This window comes from Ascidiella aspersa, chromosome 2, assembly GCF_963924565.1.
Source record: "Ascidiella aspersa chromosome 2, kaAscAspe10.2, whole genome shotgun sequence".
Taxonomy (NCBI): domain Eukaryota; kingdom Metazoa; phylum Chordata; class Ascidiacea; order Phlebobranchia; family Ascidiidae; genus Ascidiella; species Ascidiella aspersa.
In genome coordinates, this window is record NC_139448.1 from 30,184,852 (window position 1) to 30,205,591 (window position 20,740).

General features: G+C 35.5%; 1 protein-coding gene and 1 long non-coding RNA gene across 2 annotated transcripts; one reads left to right on the forward strand and one right to left on the reverse strand.

The window, feature by feature from the left end:
* The first annotated feature begins 214 nt into the window (after nucleotides 1-214).
* Nucleotides 215-3,469, forward strand: LOC146164796 (uncharacterized). The gene is made up of 5 exons (XR_014494548.1): nucleotides 215-1,146; nucleotides 1,266-1,369; nucleotides 2,122-2,194; nucleotides 2,615-2,674; nucleotides 2,905-3,469. It is a non-coding gene; the product is annotated as an uncharacterized LOC146164796 (long non-coding RNA).
* Nucleotides 3,470-5,512: 2,043 nt separating this feature from the next.
* LOC146164797 (methionine aminopeptidase 2-like) lies at nucleotides 5,513-17,527 on the reverse strand. Its single transcript, XM_083382945.1, has 12 exons — nucleotides 17,451-17,527; nucleotides 16,744-16,904; nucleotides 15,257-15,337; nucleotides 14,526-14,709; nucleotides 13,128-13,289; nucleotides 12,306-12,379; nucleotides 11,140-11,247; nucleotides 10,451-10,552; nucleotides 9,961-10,050; nucleotides 8,862-8,965; nucleotides 7,970-8,091; nucleotides 5,513-6,986 (listed from the first exon to the last, which is right to left on the reverse strand). Exons 2-12 carry the CDS (start codon nucleotides 16,889-16,891, stop codon nucleotides 6,734-6,736), a joined length of 1,428 nt encoding a protein of 475 aa, XP_083239071.1. The 5' UTR covers nucleotides 16,892-16,904; nucleotides 17,451-17,527; the 3' UTR covers nucleotides 5,513-6,733.
* Nucleotides 17,528-20,740: the final 3,213 nt, after the last annotated feature.

Below are 20,740 nucleotides of genomic sequence, written 5' to 3' on the forward strand. Positions count from 1 at the left end.
CGCTTTGTGATTTATAAAAGGTCCATTTTCTGTTTTAGTTAGTGTGAGACAAGACTTTGCTTTCGACTTGACAGTTCGAAATGGTACAGTGTGAAGTCTTTTGTAAGTTTGGGTTAATGTAATAAACAACTAAAAATAAAACGTGTAGTATAAATTGAAATTGATTCTATCGTACTAATCGTTTCTTGCAAATTCTTTGGTGTATAGTAGATAATAATTGAACTAAAGGTGAACAAACTGATCTTTGTTGCCATTTACTGCGTTGCTTTGTTGTTTTTGGCGGAACCAGCGGGATTCTGGTGTTAAAATGGTGAAAAACGAATGAGTGAACAATAAAACTTAAACAAGTTTTCTTCCAACGACAATTCCGAGAACCTTACAAACTACAATGTCGTGTACATCACAGAAAATTGTGCCTACCTGTTTTCCACTTCAACTGGAAATATAAGAAGACGATGAAAAAATACAGTTTGTTTTTTGAGTGCAGTTTATCATGCTTGTCTTTTCAGGGGATATGTTTACAAGTTCTGATATGAGAGTGGGTCTTTACAAATCGGCTTATTTTTCAAATAGTTTTCCATATACTTGGATTGCTTGTTCAGGATAAGTAATGTGTATTCTGCTTTATCTTTACCTGTTTTGCAAGTAAAGCAAAGCCGATATGGCCCGAAAATATCACGCACGTGAAAATTTACAGAAACGTCATGACTGACGACATAAAACATTTAACCTTCAAAAGAACTGTTGTTGTGAAGAGGGCTCAAAAGATCATCAGAAGTGAGATAAAACATAGACTTACTGTCGTCCTTGGTATGCCGTGACATCTTTTTTGATATTTAAACCCGATGACTTGCAGACAAAACCAAACGTGCCAAGACATCCTTGCATTGGTGAGGTCGCGTAAAGATTAACGATGTTTTAACGACGCCAAGTTTGCGTTGAAAGTCAATTCGTTATCGACGAGCGTCATCCAGTCACGACTTTTCTTTTGTCAAAATAAAACTTGATGTGAGCCCGTCTTAAATATCTATCCATTTCAGCGTTATCAAGTAGAGCGAAAAAACGCTAGCAACGTAATCAACGCTGGGTGATATAAAAAGATGTTTTCTGTTCAGTTGGTGTGAAACACGGCTTTGCCTTTGAAGGGTGAGTTTGAAATGGTACAGTGTTAAGTCTCTTCAAGTTTGGGCGTTATAAACAATTAAAAAAGAGTATCAACTTGTATTAATTGAAATTGCTTCTATCTCACTTCTTGTTTCTTGCAGATTCTTTGGCGTTAGATAATAATTGAACTGAAAATGAACAAGCTCATCTTTGTTGCCATGGTTTGCGTTGCTTTGTTGTTTCTGGCGGAACCAGCGGAATCCTGGTGAGCACTTGAAATGGTGAAGCAAAGTACTGAATAATATTTTGGGTAAAAAGTATAACCGAGCAATCCGATAAACAATAACGTCAAAATTGTGACAAAACTATCAAAACGTAAAAAAATTCAATGTTTTAAATTAATAAAAAATGCTTTAGAGTTATAAAGTTAGGTTACTCTCAAGTGTAAATTCATTATTAAAATGAAAATTCCTTTTCAATATAGAAAACGTTGCGTTGGGTCGCAAACCACACATTAAATGCGCAAATAATTTTAAACCGACACCACCCTGTACTTTTGGACGGGTAACCACTATCACTTGGAATTCGATGTCGCTCTGATTGGATAATTAGTAGGACGAGTTTTTTGAGACTAAAAATTAAAAAAATATGACTTTCTTATTTGAGCATTAAATATCTGCTAATCTTCGTCGCTATTAAATCGCATTTTTTTTCGAACAAAAACATTGTGGAACAAACAAACACCAAAAAGTTTATTTAACTTGAAAAAAATTCTGTTTAAAAAAATGTAGGCCTTATAAGACTCAATTATTATGAAAAACGAAGTGGAAATAAAATATTCATCCGAATCAAAATATGTAGTGAGCTTTATAAAATGTCGTTCATAGTTTGAAATTTCATTAAAATTTCGCTTCCGTTAAAGTATTAATAACCGTATTTTTACTGGAAGCAACAATTTTCAACTTGTGATAAAGTTATTTAAAAAAATAAAAACATTGATCTCTCACATTTATTTAGGTTCTTTGGCCACCAAAACATTATGAAACCCAATATGTCAGGCCCTCCTGGCGAATTGTTTCCATCACCGGAAGTAAGTCTAAAAAGATTTCTTGCCAGTAATATTTCTGTTTTTACAATATTATGCCCGAAAAATAAGGATTTAATAAAACTCGAGCTGGTAAAGCTAAGTGTTTTAATACCTATTGCCGAATTAAAAACGTTTTAAATTGAAATATTTAAAAACAAAAACAAAAGCGATGATAGTATGTTATTGTCAATTACGATAGTATTGTTTGACTGACAAGCGTTAACCTGATGAAGCACAGTCGTGCAAAAGTTTGTCACCAATTTGCCACCTAATTTCTAGACTTAAAGTTACTCCTATACAAATGCGGTTATCAACAAAGTTTTATAATGATAAAAACCGTATCGATAGACCTTATATGTGACCAAAAGTTTTGCTTGTTGCGCATTTGATAAACTATACAACTTGCCTATTACCCATTTGCAGGGGTAGAGCGACTTAAACAATCATTTGAATGAAGCAGGTTAATCCCCTGAATCACCTGAGGTCAGTATTGTCTTCGATTTTTGGCAAAAGAACAATAGAGAGTCAATCTAACTTCTTCACATTTTCCGCAACCTAAACCCAACAAATAACAAATTTACAATTTAATGTTTATCAAACGTATTTTTTTTAATGCAAAAATTTAAAGGTTAACGTAAACCGACCTTTGGATATCAACAGGCAATCTACGAATGTATGGATGTCCTTTTCAAAAGAATATAAATATTTTACAGATCCACCATCTTACCGGTACATTGGAAATCAATCGTGTCATCAAAGTGAAAATTTAATCTCACCAAATTTGAATTCTCTTCATTTCATTCATAAATCCATTCTTCTACATATGCATGTCGTTCGTAAAATAAGTTGGTTGTGAATAAAACTAGTCGTGGCCGTCAAATAATTTTTTGTGTAATTCGCTAAAAGAGTGTCGACACTTTAAATTACATGAGATTTTGAGACGACGGTCTTACACACTGGTCTCCAAAAATTGTCCGGTTTTGATTTTGACAAATGATTCTAACTAATTTGGGGTCGATGAATCCAAATATGATCTCAAAATTGCCCTACCACGTTTTTGTTAGTTATGAAGACTTCTAATCTTACCACCCAACAATATGGTTTGCTTACTTTAATCGGTTTGCGCATTTTCGTTTAGGAAAAGGAATACAACGAAATTTAACTACATTAGAAAACACCACCATTTATTCCAAATGAGTTAGCACTGTAGGCCAACAAATCGGCATGAACTTATTCTTCATTCAGTTTTTTTGTATCTTGCACATTAAATCGATAAAAAGCATACCGAAATTGTTTTATTTTGGGCATTGGAATTCAGTTTAGCACATGCTGTATTTCTTCTTTGACTGGTAAGCACGTGGGGTCCTTAATTGTGTAAGACCTGTGTTGAGAATTTAAGATGTTAGGCTGAAGGGAAAAAGGCGCAGCTAAATAATATTGAGAGAACAAATAAATCATAGATGATTGTTATTCCTGTCTGGCAAATGGCACACGATATGGTCAAAAAACAAAACAACATCTTATTCAATAGCCAAATCAGGATTCTGCCATGCGACCTATTGCTCACAAATCAGCATTTGTCCCAGGGACTGCGGCTGGTCGTTTGTGCATGCATACACTTAGTAAAGAATTTGAGCTGAGACGCTAAAAGCAACTTCTTTTGCCGTCGCCACTTGCTTCGCTTGCCATAGAAATCATAACAAAAGCGTCGGTTGCTTAACGTGATTTCTATAATCGCTAAAAAAGGCTTTTGAATTTAGTCACCAGATAAATCGATTATTCGTGGTATTGTATGCTGACTATTGAACCGGGGTGGCTCCATTGATGAGAACTTCCTGAAAGTGAAATGTTCTCAATGTAGACCTATTGGCTAAGAAGTAGGGGATTTCCTGCTAAAGATAGCCTGGGCGAAAAATTGCTTATTCTTGAAATACGCGAAAGGTCCAAGGCAGTTTACTAGGAGTCGTTTGATACGTTTAGTTGATACACAAGTGGTATTGCCGAAAGCTTATGATATATTTTCTGCGGATCAATGCAGAAGTATTCACATCGCCATCCCTGGCCGACAATCTAATTCTAATCGATCAGCGAAGTGACTAAACCTATGATGCCTGAAAATGATCCAAACCACTTTCGACTGTCAAAGATTAACTATCTCAACCGAAAGTGAATGCTTATCAGAGATGTAACATAGTGTAGGACTGTAGGTATCTAAAGCCTACACATCAATATAGAGGTAATTTGCCTAAATGACCTAAAACCAAGTAAAGTTACTGGGAAAAAGATACCCGAGTACAAAACTTTTATTTCAAAGGTTAGGGTATTTTAAAATTATGATTAGTGCATTTAACCGACGCGTAGATTGTTTTAGTATACGACGGTATTATCTAATTAAAATAATTTTAGTCTTTTTCCCAAATGTAAACCTTTTCAGGAGGAAGGTATTTTTTCAAAGGTCTTTTGGGCCACAAATTGTTGAGAATCCATGGAAGGGGGTCATAGTGAAATGTTACGAACCATTGGGCTCTATTCCAGTTACAGCTGTAAACAAGTCATTTTGAAATGACTTCGGTACCAGTCACAAGTCCTGGTAAAAAACAAGTCCAAGTGGAGTCTTTTTAAAAAGCAGCGCGTCAAGTTCCAACCAAGTCATTATTAGAGCAAAGTCAAGTCATTCAATAAAAATAAACTATTAAAATTGCACGATTGTGAGCAATAGGTCATTTAAAAACCCAACAGACAACAAGCGAATTGCTTTATGTGCAAACATTAAGCTAAATAATTCGATTTTATTTCAAAAAAATGTTAAATGAAAACACTTAATGACATAAGTCCAAGCCCGGTCATTTGATCAAAATACTTGAGCAAGTCAAGTTAAGTCATCAAAAAACAGCGACGTATGTCAATTGATTACAACACTGGTCTAAAGAGATACCTGTGCGACTGCAAATATTTATATTATAATTGATAAACGATACTGGAAACCCAAAGTCGTCCGATTCATTTTAACTTAGGTAGACTTATTATGGTTAAAAGGAAAGTCAGCATTACCAAAAAAAAGAGGCCTTCGATTTCGTCGTGCTGCATAAATCATTACATTTATAAAAGAAAAAATATATATTTCTACAAAGACGGTCTCTGGTAACCCACTCGCATGCGATTCGTAAAGAAACTGGGGTTTAAACCTTTAATATAAAATTCTGCCCTAGACTACGCATCGCAGGACAGCAATGTTTTATCTTCATTAGCCAATCGCTAGTATTTCTGAAATACGGCAAAAAAATCAATTCCAATTCCAAATTAACTTGTAACAAAACCAAATCTTAACTCGAGTTTTATTTCATACGCCTGTGTGCAACAACAAATTAATTAAACTTTTAGGTGTGTTGAACTACTAATTACGATAAATAGTTTGCATTTTAGTAAACAACAAAACTTAGTTTCTGGTCCTGTTCAAATGGTTCAACTTCCGCCTTTAAAACAAGGTAAAATTTGCGTTACAATAACTGGTAAATTTCAAAATCAATTTTAAAATGACTGTACAGTTTATGTACATCAAGACTTTTTGAAAACGTGCACAGCCTTACATAGGATAACAACGTATCAATTCATACTTGGATAGCAATAAACACCCCTACCTCGCATAAGCCAAAAAAGGGAAAACGTATCGATTTGAAACATTTTGAAAATGCCGAACTTAATGTTGTCTGGACCTAAAATCTGCAAACATACACAAAAGAGAACTGCAAACATACACAAAAGATGTAGCCTAAAGGCATTTTTTCAACCTCTAAATATTGATGGCATAAGCCGATTGGAGAAGCTGCAGGAAAATAAGGATTGTCGAAAACTTCGTTTGAATCAGAAAAGGTGTTCTTTGGACAAAAAACAGGTAAAACTCCAAACCAACGCCCTTCAAGAGATTACGCAAATACGTTCACATTAGAGGAGTCACCAAATTGGGAAAAAACGACCAGTCCTGTTTGCTGTATTTTTTCAAGCAATATTTAAGTACAGATTTCACAGCGCTTTGATAGACAGGCGAAAGCAGATTGGCGGGGCTAACAACAACCAACTCCAACTTGATCCTATAACAGTTGCGTAATTCGTAAGTCGTTTGTTACCAAAAGCCAAGGCAGGGAAAACGAGTAGTTTAATCAGGTTCTTTCAAATTGGAACATTTCTGCAGGAACGGCGTTTTTATTAGAGATTTAAGGTTAACAACCGTTACAACCCGGAGAAGCTAAAACTGCTGTACAGCGTTTTGACCACGTCGAATGCGCTTTGTGAGTATTTAACAAAGTAAGGGAAGTCACAGCGGCACAACAAGCCCGTCAAAGCAGGTCCCAGCGTTGTTGGTGAAAAACAACGAAAAACTGCTGGAATTAGCGCGAAACAAATTCGCGCTCACCGACACGCCAGAAATAAGAGTGCCGCCGCTGAAAACAGACCGCAAGGACGATTAAAATAAGTAACCGAAAAAAAAAACGGGGGAACTCTCCAAAAAAATGGGTGTACGGACGCCGCATCCGCGTTGTTGAATTAATAGTCGTCGCCGCGACTGACCACTTCCTTGCAATTGGGTCGCAGCAGTATGGTGTGCTCGAACTGGGCAGTGTAGCAGCCCTTGATGTCGCAGAGCGGCGGATAGGAGTCCACCACACCCGAATCGCATAAGCTCTTCAGCGCCATTAGGTACTTGCTTTCGCCCAGACGGTCCACCCAGCGCCGACAGAAGGCCAGCGTGCCGAAGTTTTCGTTGATAACGTGCAGTAGGCGTTTGGCACGCGGCAGCCTAAATGAATATAAACAGGGCCTGATTAAGGGTACTGCAGGCTTAAAGCTGTTTAGTAGAGGAGGAAGTAACTAAGTGTCATAGACTCATAGTAAATTACAATTACTTGAGGGACGAACTTTTCCAGGGCCCAAGGCTAAAAAGTAATAAAAATACATACATGAAAAATAGAAATTATTTATTGCAAAATAGCATTAACATAAAAACATGTATTAAAGGTAACTGAGTGTCATAGACTCATATATATAGTAGATTACAATGAATTTAGGCGCTATTTTTTTTTCAGGGCCTAAGTCTATAGCTTTAGTAGCCTAATGGTTAATTCGGCACTGGATATGAAGGTGGACATTTTTTTTTCTATTTTTTTTCGTACGCGACACGTCGTATTTTGTATTAGATGGTTGGGTGTACTGTCCAAGAATAGGTGACGAGTTTAGTTGAATTTACAAGGTTCAGGGTTGGGTTGATACCAGATGGAATCATATCAACATTATCAAGACATTCGATCAGTGGTTAGACCTGTTTTTTAGTTGCCACACGGGACCCTTTTAACACAGACGCACACTTATATTCTTAAAAAAAATTATTAAAAAAATGTAAAGCTACATTTATCAATATCAGCTAACTGTATGTGTATATGCGAAAAAAAAATGTTCCATTTTGGTTGACCAGTTAATAAGGGCCTAAACACAGAATATACACGACATTACACCAGTCGATAGACCTGTTTTTAGTTACCGCACGGGACCCTTTTAACACAAACGAGACTTATACCCTTAACAAAAAATTTCTTCTAAAAAAATTCCGAAAATGTAAAGCTACATTGGTCAATATCAGTTTAATTACAGAATATACACCACGTGTTGAAAAAAATGTGCCGTTATCGTTGGTCAATAAAAATGATAAGGAATTGACCACAGAATATACACAATGTGATGTGTATATATAAGTGTTTCAATAGTACAAAGGTTCGTTCAACCCACCTAAGGCTGACGTGCTGAGATGCGAGTTCGAAATTTTTCATGTAGTGTGAGCATTCCATGTCGTCGTGTACAACTCCACGACCTGTGCTGCCGAATGTCTCGATTGCGAACACTTCGCCTTCCTGTAAACATAAAAGCGGATTGAAAATCGGACGAAATACATTTTGTTAGTTGGGAGTGTCCAGGTATGAAGAGGGTTGCCACACACTTTTATATAATAAAATCTCGAAACAACTTTCAAAGTTATTTAAGGCCCAAAACTGGATCACTCGACAGGATTTAAATTTAAAAGCAGAAGTTTACACAATATTTTTTTTAATTAAACACGGCATTTTCTAAACACATTAGCTTAAGCCTTAAGCTATATAATAAATTGACAGGTTGATGAAATATCATTAGAAAAACAGGGTTTTTACTGACTTTTCAATAAGCAAATCAATTTAAAAACTATCCCAAAAGTACTTATTTTCCTGTATATAAAATACTGACCCTTTCGTTATCGATTGCAGTGCAGGTAAAAAGTTAAAAAAAAAGTAATTTGGGCAAAATAATTCGACTTGACTTTCGGACAAATAAAATTGGGATTTTTTATCTCAGTTGTTGCACATAAAACAAGTTGCTTGCTTTATGTTGCGTTTGCGTTCATGTTATTTTGTACTTAAATTAAGGCACATGATCGGACGAGTTTACCAGTTTTAATATTCAATTTTGTTTTAATATTTAACATTAACACTGGTAACTCATCCGATTTTAAGACAAGGAATTGACTTTATCTAATTAAGACTTGACTGGGACTTGAGTTGGGCAATCTATGACTTGACTTGTTATTTATTCGAATACTTTACTTGGCAAACACAGGTTCTGCACAAAAATATATTTTAACAACACCGACCTCCATTCTTGTCTGATCCCCACCGCGTACAATGGGAACGGTCTTGCCTGCGTGGATTCTGTACTGGCCGATCGAGTGTCCGCTAAGGTTGCGAATCGAACGAACTGCACGAGAGAAAAGTCACGTTAAAAGCAAACTGTTTATTGTTTATTTCAATTGTGGCTGTCAGGTAAGATAGAAATAGTGGAAACGTCAAAATATAAAACAGCTTGATAATAAATTGCGAAGCCCAAATGGTCGAGCTTGTATCATGGTCATATTAACTTGATGATACAAGATCGTATCGAAAGGTCCTAATCAAGACAATGTCGATCTACTCGACCATTTTGGCTTTGCGACTTATTATAAAACAACAATACAGATCCACGCATAGTGCAACCAACATAACATAGTTATTGTTTTTTGGTCTATGATTTGTTTCATAAGGACTTAAATTTTTAAGGACAGCTTGCTATTTATTAATTATTTATAAAGAAAATAAATGCATAAATTTGTCAAAATTAAATGTTGAACAGTTAGCCTCATATTTAATGGTTGCAAGGACGAGCATACAGGCAACAGGCTGACGAGTAACTTAAAAAACCAAGCCAGTAGAATAAGCAATAGATTTTTAACTAGCGTAGGTGCTCTCAGTGTTGTAATGATTTGGGTCAATGACTTGACTTCAGTCACTGTTTTCAAATGACTTGACAAGTCTTTTGGCATTTTTTTCGTAAAATTGGGTTATTTATCCTAATTTTCGCACATAAAACAATTTGCTTGTCCTCTATTGACATTTTGGTATTTTTCAGTTTAAGGTATTCCTCATAATAGGACGAGTTTACCCAATTTCAAGAGCACGTGTAATTTTTTATGACAAAGATTTGGAAATTGATTTGCTTTAATTATGACTTAACTGGGGCTTGTCTTGTTATTAATTCGAAAATACTTGACTTTGACTTAATTTGTTTTTACAAAAGACTTGACTGGGACTGAAGTCGTTTAAAAATGACTGAATGCTTATGTCTGCCAACCTTATAACTTAAAAAAGAGCGACAAAAACGAATTTGTAGGTCCCAAGTAACGTTTCAACACAATTCGACGAGCTTTGCCAACTTACTCTGGTAGGTCTTTCCGTCTAATTCGATTTCGTAAGATTCCATCGTTTCCTGAATCACCTCTCCGATGTCGCACAGACGAACGTCGATACCTGGAAATGATTGGAACATTGTATAACAACAACATGTGCGGGTGACGGGTGCCACCGTCACAACGTGTCGTATAAAAAAAACAGCAATGTGTTGAACACAGGGTAATCCAAGATGATTGTGAGCATTTTAGGCCAAAATATTTTTTTCGTGTTGTTTTACAATGCTTTTTTTTGCGTTTACAGTTGGCTAAAAACAAAATGACTTTCAATCCTGTGCGATAAAACTTAATGTTTTTCGTATATTTACGATTTTTCTGAAAATTGTTGGTAGGAAAACACTACAGAAAACCTCTTAAAAGGTGAGCAAATTTAGAAAGAACATAAAACTAAAATAATAAGTTTCACTGAAAACATATTGCCAGGGGTCGGGTATTTGCCACCACCCCCATTTGTGACTAACCCGCATGTTTGATTCCAGTGTTCGTGGCGTCCTTTACTGCTTCCAGGAGTCGGTCGTATTTCGGGTTGAAAGTTACTGTGAACGCGCAGTCGATGATTCTACCTGCGGAAATGAGCATACGACAGGTTAAAGCTAAACATTTTAGTCACTAAGTCCTACACTAAAAGTGTTTTACACTCCTACAATACAAAGAAATTCTGTTCAGTTATTATTTCAGTGTTGTAAACAAGCCAAGTCCCAGTCAAGTCATTTGTAAAAAAACTTCAGTCCAAGTCAATACTTTTGGAAGAAATAAAAAGTCAAGTCCCAGTCAAGTCATAATTCTATCAAATCAACTTCAAGTCACGTCCTTGTCGTAAAACAGAACGTTAAACTATTGGAAGTTCTAAACCTGTACGATTATGAGCTATAACTGAACTAAAAAATAAGAAAAAACGCAACCTATAGCAAGCAAATGTGCAAAAATTTGGATAAATATCTTAGTGTTGTAAAAAAGGCCTATAGAAAACACTTCAGGTCAATCCAAGTCATTTGCCCAAAATACTTAAGTCAAGTCAAGTCAAGTTATTTGTCTGAAAGACTAAGTCTAGTCATTATGCCATAAGTCATAAGAATGATTTTTAATGATTTAAAATATTCATACCGTCTGCTGCATTTAATCTCTAAATAGTAAATCAAACGTTACTTACCGTTTATATGAGTTCCGAAGTCGATTTTACAAACATCGTCATACGACAGAACGGTTTTGTCGCCATTGTTTGGAGTGTAATGGGCAGCGCAATTGTTCAACGAGCAACCTTTGAAAAAATTAAACTCTTGTTTTTACTTTGCTATAATTTTGTGTCTAATTTACCTTTCAACGATATGCCTGTAATAGCTAAAATTCGATTGGTTTAGCACTGCTGTTACCCTGTTAGTCATGTGTTGACGCTATAACCTGATTTCAGGTTTACGCGACCTATTTAATAAGACAATTCAAATGTTTACAAACAAGACATCACCTCGTCCTTATAAGTGACGACGAATTCTTCAATGAATGTCAGTCATTTTTAAAAATGTCAAGCTGAATTTATTTAGCAACTAAGACATTTTTTGTCTCTTATTTATATAGGATTCTAAATAATATTTTCTTATAGATAATACCAGTTAATGTAATACTATAATACTAGCCAGTGGAATTAAAATGTATTCCAAATGTGTAATATTTATCTATGTTTTTTATGTTAAACATGTTTGTAGCATAGCGGTAGAGGGGTGGAAAACCGTAAGATAACCACTCCAGGATTAGGCATAAGCAACTTAATTTTGCACAATGATAAAATGGACATTAGGTCACTAAAGGACAAAGACCACTGTTGCATGTGCAGTAATGAAAATCGAGTTAAGAAATAAAGTTTTGGACATACTTTGCAAAAAAAAGTATGAATGCCATGGTGAATATAACAACAAATATTTGAAAAATGTTTTAGCGCGGCACTTTGAAAACACATAACTAAGCTGTATAAAAAAGTAGTTTAGAGACTATTTGAATACTTTTTAATATAAAAATCATTTCAAAAACATTGAAGAATCATTGATTTCGAGACGGCCTGTATTCTGAGCTAACAAATATCCAGGAATAAAGAAAATGCCACTTGAGAAAGTCATTAAAATCTAGGGTAAATTATAGCATGTAGCCTAGGCAGTTTAACAGAACAGTGGCAATGTATTTCCTTATTAAACAGAATTTTGCAAATTGTTAATAAACTGCGCCATGGTCTCATGCATTATTAATGGTAAGATTGTGAACATATTGCATGGTGCAAATAATGCGGAAAGCGCAGCTAATGCTACTAGCAAGGGGATCATTACTCACCAGTGGGAAAAGCAAGGCCTGCGTCCAGTTTATTTTCGTTGATTAATGCCCTGGAGGCCGCTTCCAGAGTTTCGCTGCAAGACAAAGAACATGCAAATTAGCTGATGGCTTGAAAGCCGGAATGACTCTCAGTATACCTGGGTACACTATGCATGGATTTGTAATGTAGCAAGTAAAAAAGGTAGCTCGACCTGTCTTTGCAATTGATTCGAGACTCTCAATATGTTTTTTTTAACTAGAAAATGACAGTATCACTTCTTTTGATATATACCTAAACTTGATACTGATTTTTATTTACCTGCGACATGCTCGAAATTTAAATTAATAGAAAAAAAATCAATAACACATCTGAGTTGATCTACTTTAATTTAACTCTTATTTTGAATGTTGACTTGGCATGATACAAAACTAAATTTATATTGGCTAAAAAACTAGAAAATTTGTTTGCTTGTAAGAAAAAAATATATCATATTTTCGTGGAAAAATGTCTGTCAAAATATCGGTCTATCTCTACACTTAAAACTTTGAAGAGTTTTTTGAGCATAATTATGGAGGTTTTAATAAAAAGTTGGACGAATGTTGCAACTAATTATTGAAACAAAAATACGGCAATGTTACGCCTTCTGACTAATGCAAAAACTGCTAAAGAAATGCAAAGCAGTATTTGCAGCTGTGCTAACTCCAAATTATACAAAGACTTTGTGTCTTATATCAACAAACACTAATCACCCATCAACAGCTGTACCCAGCTGGCTTCTATATACATTATAATCAGGTTTACCACTTGTTCAGGTTTGGCACACATTTTTTTAGCATATTTACCATATGTTGATCATGGTTTGACCGGGTTTGATGTATCCCTGCATGTACTGTCGCACTTGTCTGTGCGTCTCTGCCGCTTGTCTAAAATCATTCCACATCTCCTCGTACGAGGCGTCCAAAGCTTTCTTCTCAGCAGACGTTATTCGAAGTTGGCCAGTTCTCCTGTTGGCAAGACAATAAAGTAATTTTTCTTAATGCTTTTTGTTATCTCTATAACATATAGACCAGCGCTTCTCAACCGATGCGCCGCGGCGCACTGGTGAGCCATGGAAGGCTGCCAGGTGCGCTGCGAGCAATACAAAAAAATAATTTAACATAAAAAATGTATTTTTACTTTTCTATTAAGCTTAGCTCATTGATTACACAGTACTTTCAAGTAGAAAACACAATAAGACCTACAAAACAACAATATCTAAATCTGATAATCTATAATACCATTGTACTAAGACCACCGACAATAACGCCAATTTCGCAGTAATGACCACAACAGAATAAGATCTAAAAAGAGATAAGACCGAAACATGTCGAATTAGGACCAAAATTAATTGGAATAAAACTTAAATGGACAAAATTACGGCTTTCGTCAATATTACGACTATTAGGTAGCCTATTAGTCCTAAGTTAATGTTGCTTTTATTTTGGTCTCAAGGCTGGAGTCTCTATAAAGATATGCAAATATAAAGCCTATATATTAAAAAATTGCAAGCAATTTAGGAGAAATACAGGTACACCTTAAAAATTTCGCACTTGCTTCGCTTGCAAAGTGCGTCGCCACGTTTTTAAATGTCTCTAAGTGCGCCCTCAAGTAAAAAAGGTTAAGAAACACTGATATAGACTATAGAGCATATACTATATGTCATTATTAGGTTGTTTTGTACACTTTATAAACTTCAAGGCAAACTACCAAGCTTTGTCCAGACTAAATAAGAGAACTTGCAAGTTAAATATATAATTTGCACAACAAGGACTCAAAACAAAACCACCTGGCAAACACTTGTGGCAATATGTGATGTATTAAACTGCTTTCCATTTTGTGCATTTGCTGGCAAAGGACTTTAATATTACAATAAAGATCTTTTATTGCTCTTACAAAAATAAGAAAATGTCATCGTGCATTAGCTCAGAGGCCACTTATTGTCCTTACATTTTTGCAACTGGTTTCACACACATGTAGATCAATTAGTGTTGAATTTGTGTTTATACAACTGTATTCAATTTACGCAAACCACATTTAGGTTCTAAAAAGGGTCTACGATTAAGTTGTGGGTCACAACTTGTGACCTTCATTATTGTTTCTTTGCAAAGTTGCCAAAACAGGCTGAAAAATTTGGTAATGATAAGACTTATTTGTTAGAGACAATGTAACAGGCCTAGGTAGCACAAGTTAACGTTACACACCCATCTTTGTCTGTAGGGTATTCGCATTCTTCCCCATGTGGGTACTTTTTGGTGGGGAAGAGTTGTGAAACGGGAAGAGTTGGGGGATCGGTTTGTTGCTTGGCAACCTTCTTCTTCTTTTTTTTCTTCTTCTTGGCGGTTGCCTCCCCGGATCCTTCTACTTTTTCATCTCCTTCTTCACCATCTGTTAAGTAATGGAAAAATGCATTAGGGCTTGGTTTTAAGGAGCTTATGATTTGGCAAGAAACAGCATTTTACCAAACTATTTACATTCAAGTTTATTATATTGACCCTGACACTGTAGCAGTGGTTCACAACTGGGGTTTCTAATGCTCAAGGGTGCCGATAGGTATTTGGGAATTTTTAAGAATCTGATTTTTGCTCAATTACTAAGCTTTTTGATGTAACTACTGTCGTACTAATAGAGACCATTATTTGACATGACCTTTTCCTATATGTTATAAGTTGTTTGTGTTGTTCCAATTTCATTGATAATGACATTTTAGTAAAATACTATATGACAGTTTCAGTCGGGGTGTGGAAAATCTATTTATTATTTTTTAGGGTCGTTAACCATAAAAGGTTGAGAATCACTGCACTATAGTATGTGTAACGTTCAATAAACAAAAAAACAATAATACGATAGTGGAACAAAATAAAGCGTTTTTTTTTTTTAAAAACCTTTAACAAGTGTTTTTTCATCAATTAAAACCTGACACAGTTGAACACACCTGCTGGGGCAGAATTTTCCTGATCATTTTTTTCTTTACAATCAATCCCGTTTTCATCTTCAGCAACACCATTGGGTGTACCTTAAAATTACAAGAATTAACATATTAGGTTATGCAAGCCAGAGACAATTTTTAATAAACAACTTGTTAACAAAGAACTTATTTTTAACAAAACTGAATAGGCAAAATTAAATAATTACACTACAAATTAGTTAAACTTTAAAAAATATATGTATATGTGGAATTAGGTGAGTTGGTAAAACAGGTGGTTAACATCAAAGTTGTTTTGAAAATCTTATATATTGAATTACCTATGCAGAATATTCTTCAACAGATCAACATTTTGTTGTTTACAAACGCTTCTGCAATACCTTATGTAATTGCATGATATTGCTAATGTCAGGCTATTTATGGATCAATTAATCTTGGTCAATTAAACTAAGCACTGCTTTCGCCCTTAGACAAAGAGAACCAAAGATATTTGACAGCCAGTGTTCATTTCATAGCATTTTTTTAGTTGAAATAATGGAAGCAAGACAAAAGGTGTGCAGGTGTGTCATCATTGAGGTGTACAGGTGTATTATCATGCTTTTTTCTACACCTAACCTTCGAAATCCTATCACAATCCACCAGCTTTTTGGGAAATTTAGACGTGCATTATACTAGTTAAAATGTGCCAACAAATTGTTTTTGTAAAAAATCGTCATGAAATGCCATTCAATAAAAAAAAACACTTAATAGCACAAAATTTTTGTTTTGCTTATGCTGAAAAAATCTGGGTGATCGGGTGCAACAAAGGTAAAAAAATAACACCTCCGGTTCACTTTAAAATTTCCGGGGTCATTTTATGATTTTCACACCGTATGGCATACATTGCACTGTAAACGTCTGTCAGAACTTTTTTGGGGGCATTTCGGATTTGTTTTGGGGTGCATTTTTGTAAGGTTGAAAAAAACTTGCGGGTGAACTTGCCAAACTTTCAACAGTGGTTATTGTTTCGGGCATATTACTTTATTTTTAGCTGTGCAAATTTTAGAAATAATGTTACAACAGCTGAGCTACTTTTTTAACTACATTTCAGCCAAACAATTTTAAGCAGCATAAACACGCCTGCGTAATATCAAAAATTTCCAATCCGGCATATCACTGAGTTGCCAGATTTGAAACTTTAGATTTTGCAACTTGAAATTGTGCGGCTGTAATAACGTTATTTGTAAACCATTAGCGAGACAAAAGTTTTGCGCGTTTCAGCAATTTTTGAGGCTGACCGCATTTTACGTTGATTTTACATAAAATGCACGGCTATGATCGCGGCAGAGCGGGAATCTGGCCTTAATTTCAAACTTGGCTGAGTTGCATATAAATTCTTATCACACATTAAATTTCACAATGTGGTACACAATCAAATAGTAAACTTTAAAGTTATTAGCCCAAGTAAATAAACTCTGCCTATGACTGAAGAATGAACAATTTAAACACTTTTAAACCTGGACTTTTCTTCTTTTTCTTCTTCTTCTTTTTTTTCTTTATTTCCTGCGACTCTTCACCAACCACATCATTCAAAGGCTTCATGTCAATGTCATTTTCGTTGGGCTCCACTCCATTAACTGGGAGAGAATCAACGACGGCAGACATTTTGTTGGAACACCTTAAAAGTTATTTACGATATTATTAAATAAGTGGTATAGATTAAAAATTGGCGCTGATCTAGAATCCTACAACAGTTATTAAAGCAACACCCCTAATATGGGTTAGGGTGCGAGTTAGCGTTTGGGTGTGTCAAGTATTATTATATTCATTATTTAATATTATTGCATAACCCAAATAATGTGCATTGTGGTAGAATTCTTGACCAGCGAAAAATTTTTTGGCAACAATCCTTCTATTTTTTTATTTACATTACCGAAACAAGGTTTTAAAAATAAACTTTGGCGCTGGCCAAGAATCCTCAACAATTTTTGAATCAACGCATAATATTTAGGTTAGGGTGAGATTTAGCGTTTGGGTGATGGTTCAAGTACTATTACACTCATTATTTATTAATAATACTTTACCCCACCCACACCTAAACTTGCACCCTAACCTAAATATTGTTATTTGTAGGTTGATTTAATAGTTGTGGTAGGATTCTAGACCAGTTTTGAATTAGTAATCGTATATAACATATTTAAATATAGCTAGAAGAAAAAAATACCTGATTTCCAAGTAAATCAAAAAAACTCGAAATTGTGTCGTCAAAGCACGATTACTTGCAAATTTCTTGCAACATAATCAAGAAATAGGCACGAGGCGATAATCCAATGCAGGGAACGTTGTAAATCCGATGATAGCAACAAAAAATCTGTCAAACACTCGATATAATATGCAAGATCTAAAGCGGTCATGTTCAAATGGCGGATCGCGATCCGGTTCCGGATCTTTTCAACGTTTTGTGCGGATCTTCTAATGTAGTCTTGAAAAAAATGAAATACTTACTTTTTGACTATTTTAACTATACGCAAGTGCGAAAATTTTTTGCGCTTCGCGCGAATGATCTTTCTACGTCCGACTTGTTTACGTTTGATGCTGTCTTTTGAACTAGATCAGCGCTTCGTTGCTGTTAACGTGAAACGTATTCAAAAATATTGGTCATATATTTTTTAACACGTTTAGTTTTCGGCAATGTAATAAAAGCTGGCAAGAAATTAAAAAAAAATGCCGGTGTACCTAAAAAAAATCGCGCTCGCTTCGCTCATCACGTGTGTCTTGACTTAGAAAAGTTAACAAAAACTAAACAACATTAACTATTAAATTTATCGCGTTTCTTTAAAGTAGTTTTATTGCACTTTACATTAGTAGCATAGATGACGACGTTTGGGCTCCAATTTTAAACCAAACAAACGACTTTTTTCGCGCTTTGCGCCTAGGGTTGCCAGATGGCCCAAAATTCGGACAAAAAACGATAAATTGTTCCAATTTTACCTGCTGTGTCCGACGGTTTGTAAATCATTAGGACAGTAAGTTTTTTCTCCTAATTTGACCGAATTTATTTGGAACATTGAATAAAGTAAAACCACACATTGAATAAAGTAAAGTCCAAAAATTGTTCGCGCTTCGCGAGATTTGATGCGTATTTTTACAGTAATTACAACAAAATTTGTGCTAGGTTTACAATAGGTTACAGACAGAGTATACCTTTTAGTGATATGTTAACTATTGACGAAAACACGCTTTTAAGTGAAAAAATTAAGATCCGAGGCTCGCTTGATTAAAAGTTGTTCTAACATTTTAATAACACAATTCTCAGATAACATTTTAAAAGACCTTTCTGAGTTTGGTGTTGGCCCGCGACTAGAAAAAGGTTGCCGACCCCTGGTCAAACCAAAACTCAATATTTTTCTCACTGAAACAATCTTGGTGCTGTCGTAGCACACTTCACTTTTGACTTTTACAAACTTATCAATATGTTGTATAGGGTACATTTACATAAATAAAGCACCATAAAAATTGAAGCGTGACCAATATGTTTACTATTCGTATTTGGTGGATCATCATGTTGTCAGGTTTGACTGTGGTGGATCATGGCAGAAATCATTTGAACACCCCTGATCTAAAGTCTCTTTGGCTAGATATGTTGGGAACCATGAGCGCCCCCACTAGTGGGCAAGGGGGGCACTTGCCCCGGTGGAATTTCAAAATGTGATTACTATTATTGTTTATAAGGGTAATATGTATATAACTTACTGTTCGAAGAAACTGTTCGAAGCGGCGTGCTTTTTAAGTTATTGGGTCACGCGTCTTAATCTAATGCGAAACCAAAATCGAGCGCACAACGCCATTTTTTGTCTTTTGTTTGGTCGACCGTAAACGCTGGCAGACGCAGATCTAAGATTTTAGTTTGAGGAGGGCCATGAAATTTTTTATGATATGACGTCACAATTTTTTCAGATATGACGTCACAAAAGTATGTCGTTGCGTGACGTTATTATTCAGGTAAAATAACATCGGCTGTCCGAACAGACTAACTCGTGCAAATTGACATTATTCAGGTTGTTAAACAACTCATCCCGCGTAGCGCTAAAAACAGACCCTTTGAAAGCACGAAAAAGTAATAGGGTTAGCCTCTACAGTTTTTATTGGATAGGTTATTAAAATCCTTAAATAGGGCTCGGCAACCTTTTTGTAGTCGCTGGCCAAAACCAAACTCAGAACGGTCTCTGCGGGCAGCACAACATATGTTAACTGGGATTTTTTGTTATTACAACTTTAGAACAACTGTGAATCAGGGGGGCCTGGGATATTTTTTGCACTTTAAAACGTGTTTATAATCACTTATAAGGAGCCAGTAACGTCTTGACTCAAAGCGCTAAACAAAGCGTTTACTTGGTTTAAAATTCGAGTCCACACGTTGTCATCCATACTACTATTAAAAAAGTGTAATAAAACTACCTTGAGGAAACGCGATAAGTTTAATAGTTAATCTAATTCAGTGTTTGTTAAATATTCCGGGCACACCTGGCAAACGAAACGAGGGGGATTATTTTGGTATACCGGTATTTCTTTTAAATTTCTTGAGTTTTTGTTACATTTAAAAAAAAATGGTTAAAAAATATTTGTCCATTATTTTTTAATACGTTTTTCGTTTGTCCACGACGCACTTGGCAGCTTTCCACGGCGCAACGGTAAAGAAGCGCTGATCTAGTGTAAAAAGAGCATCAAAATGTAAACATACTGGATGTAGAAAGATGATTCGCGCGAAGCGCGAAAATGTTTAGCATATACACACTTCAAATAGTCTAAAAAGTATTTGAAACGGACTCGTGATTAATTTGTCAAAGAGGCGGCGGGCCGGATGAATTATATTGACGGGCTGGTTTTGATACAGATTTGCATTAACACCAAAAAGCTTTTAATTGTACTTGGATTTAAGTTAGTTATTATATAGTCGAGGTCAGCGTACGGCCACTTAAGCCGTCGCTGCAAAACTAAAAACCGTGGCTTTGCGCGAGTTCGCGAAACTAATTTTACAATTTTTTTGAGAATTCACTAAATGGCGCCATAAGCCCGTTCACCACAACAAAGCTTAAAAATACGTCCTATTTTGGCGAAAATAGGCCATATTACCTATAGGGAGGCGCGAAAATAAGTTGCTGTTAAGTTAAAAAAATAGTTTGAGGGGGGGGTGCTATGGCCATATCGCCCCCCCTCTAGATCTGCCCGTTATAGTTTTTCTCTTTCGTTATTTGTTCAGGTTGACTGATTAGCAAGTGTGTATTTGACAATTGACAACGCTAAGTTAAACCTTTCTTTTTTTCTCGCTAAAAAACGTCGAGTTTGGCCAGGGGTGTCCTACGCGATTGTCAAAAAGGTAAAATTTGTTATACAATGAATTGTCATTGTTTATACACAATACAAAACACTCCCAGCAATTACGACAACAAACAAGATAAACAACACTATACTGTTTTTATTACTGTATAGAAGCGCTTCTAATATTAGAAAAAA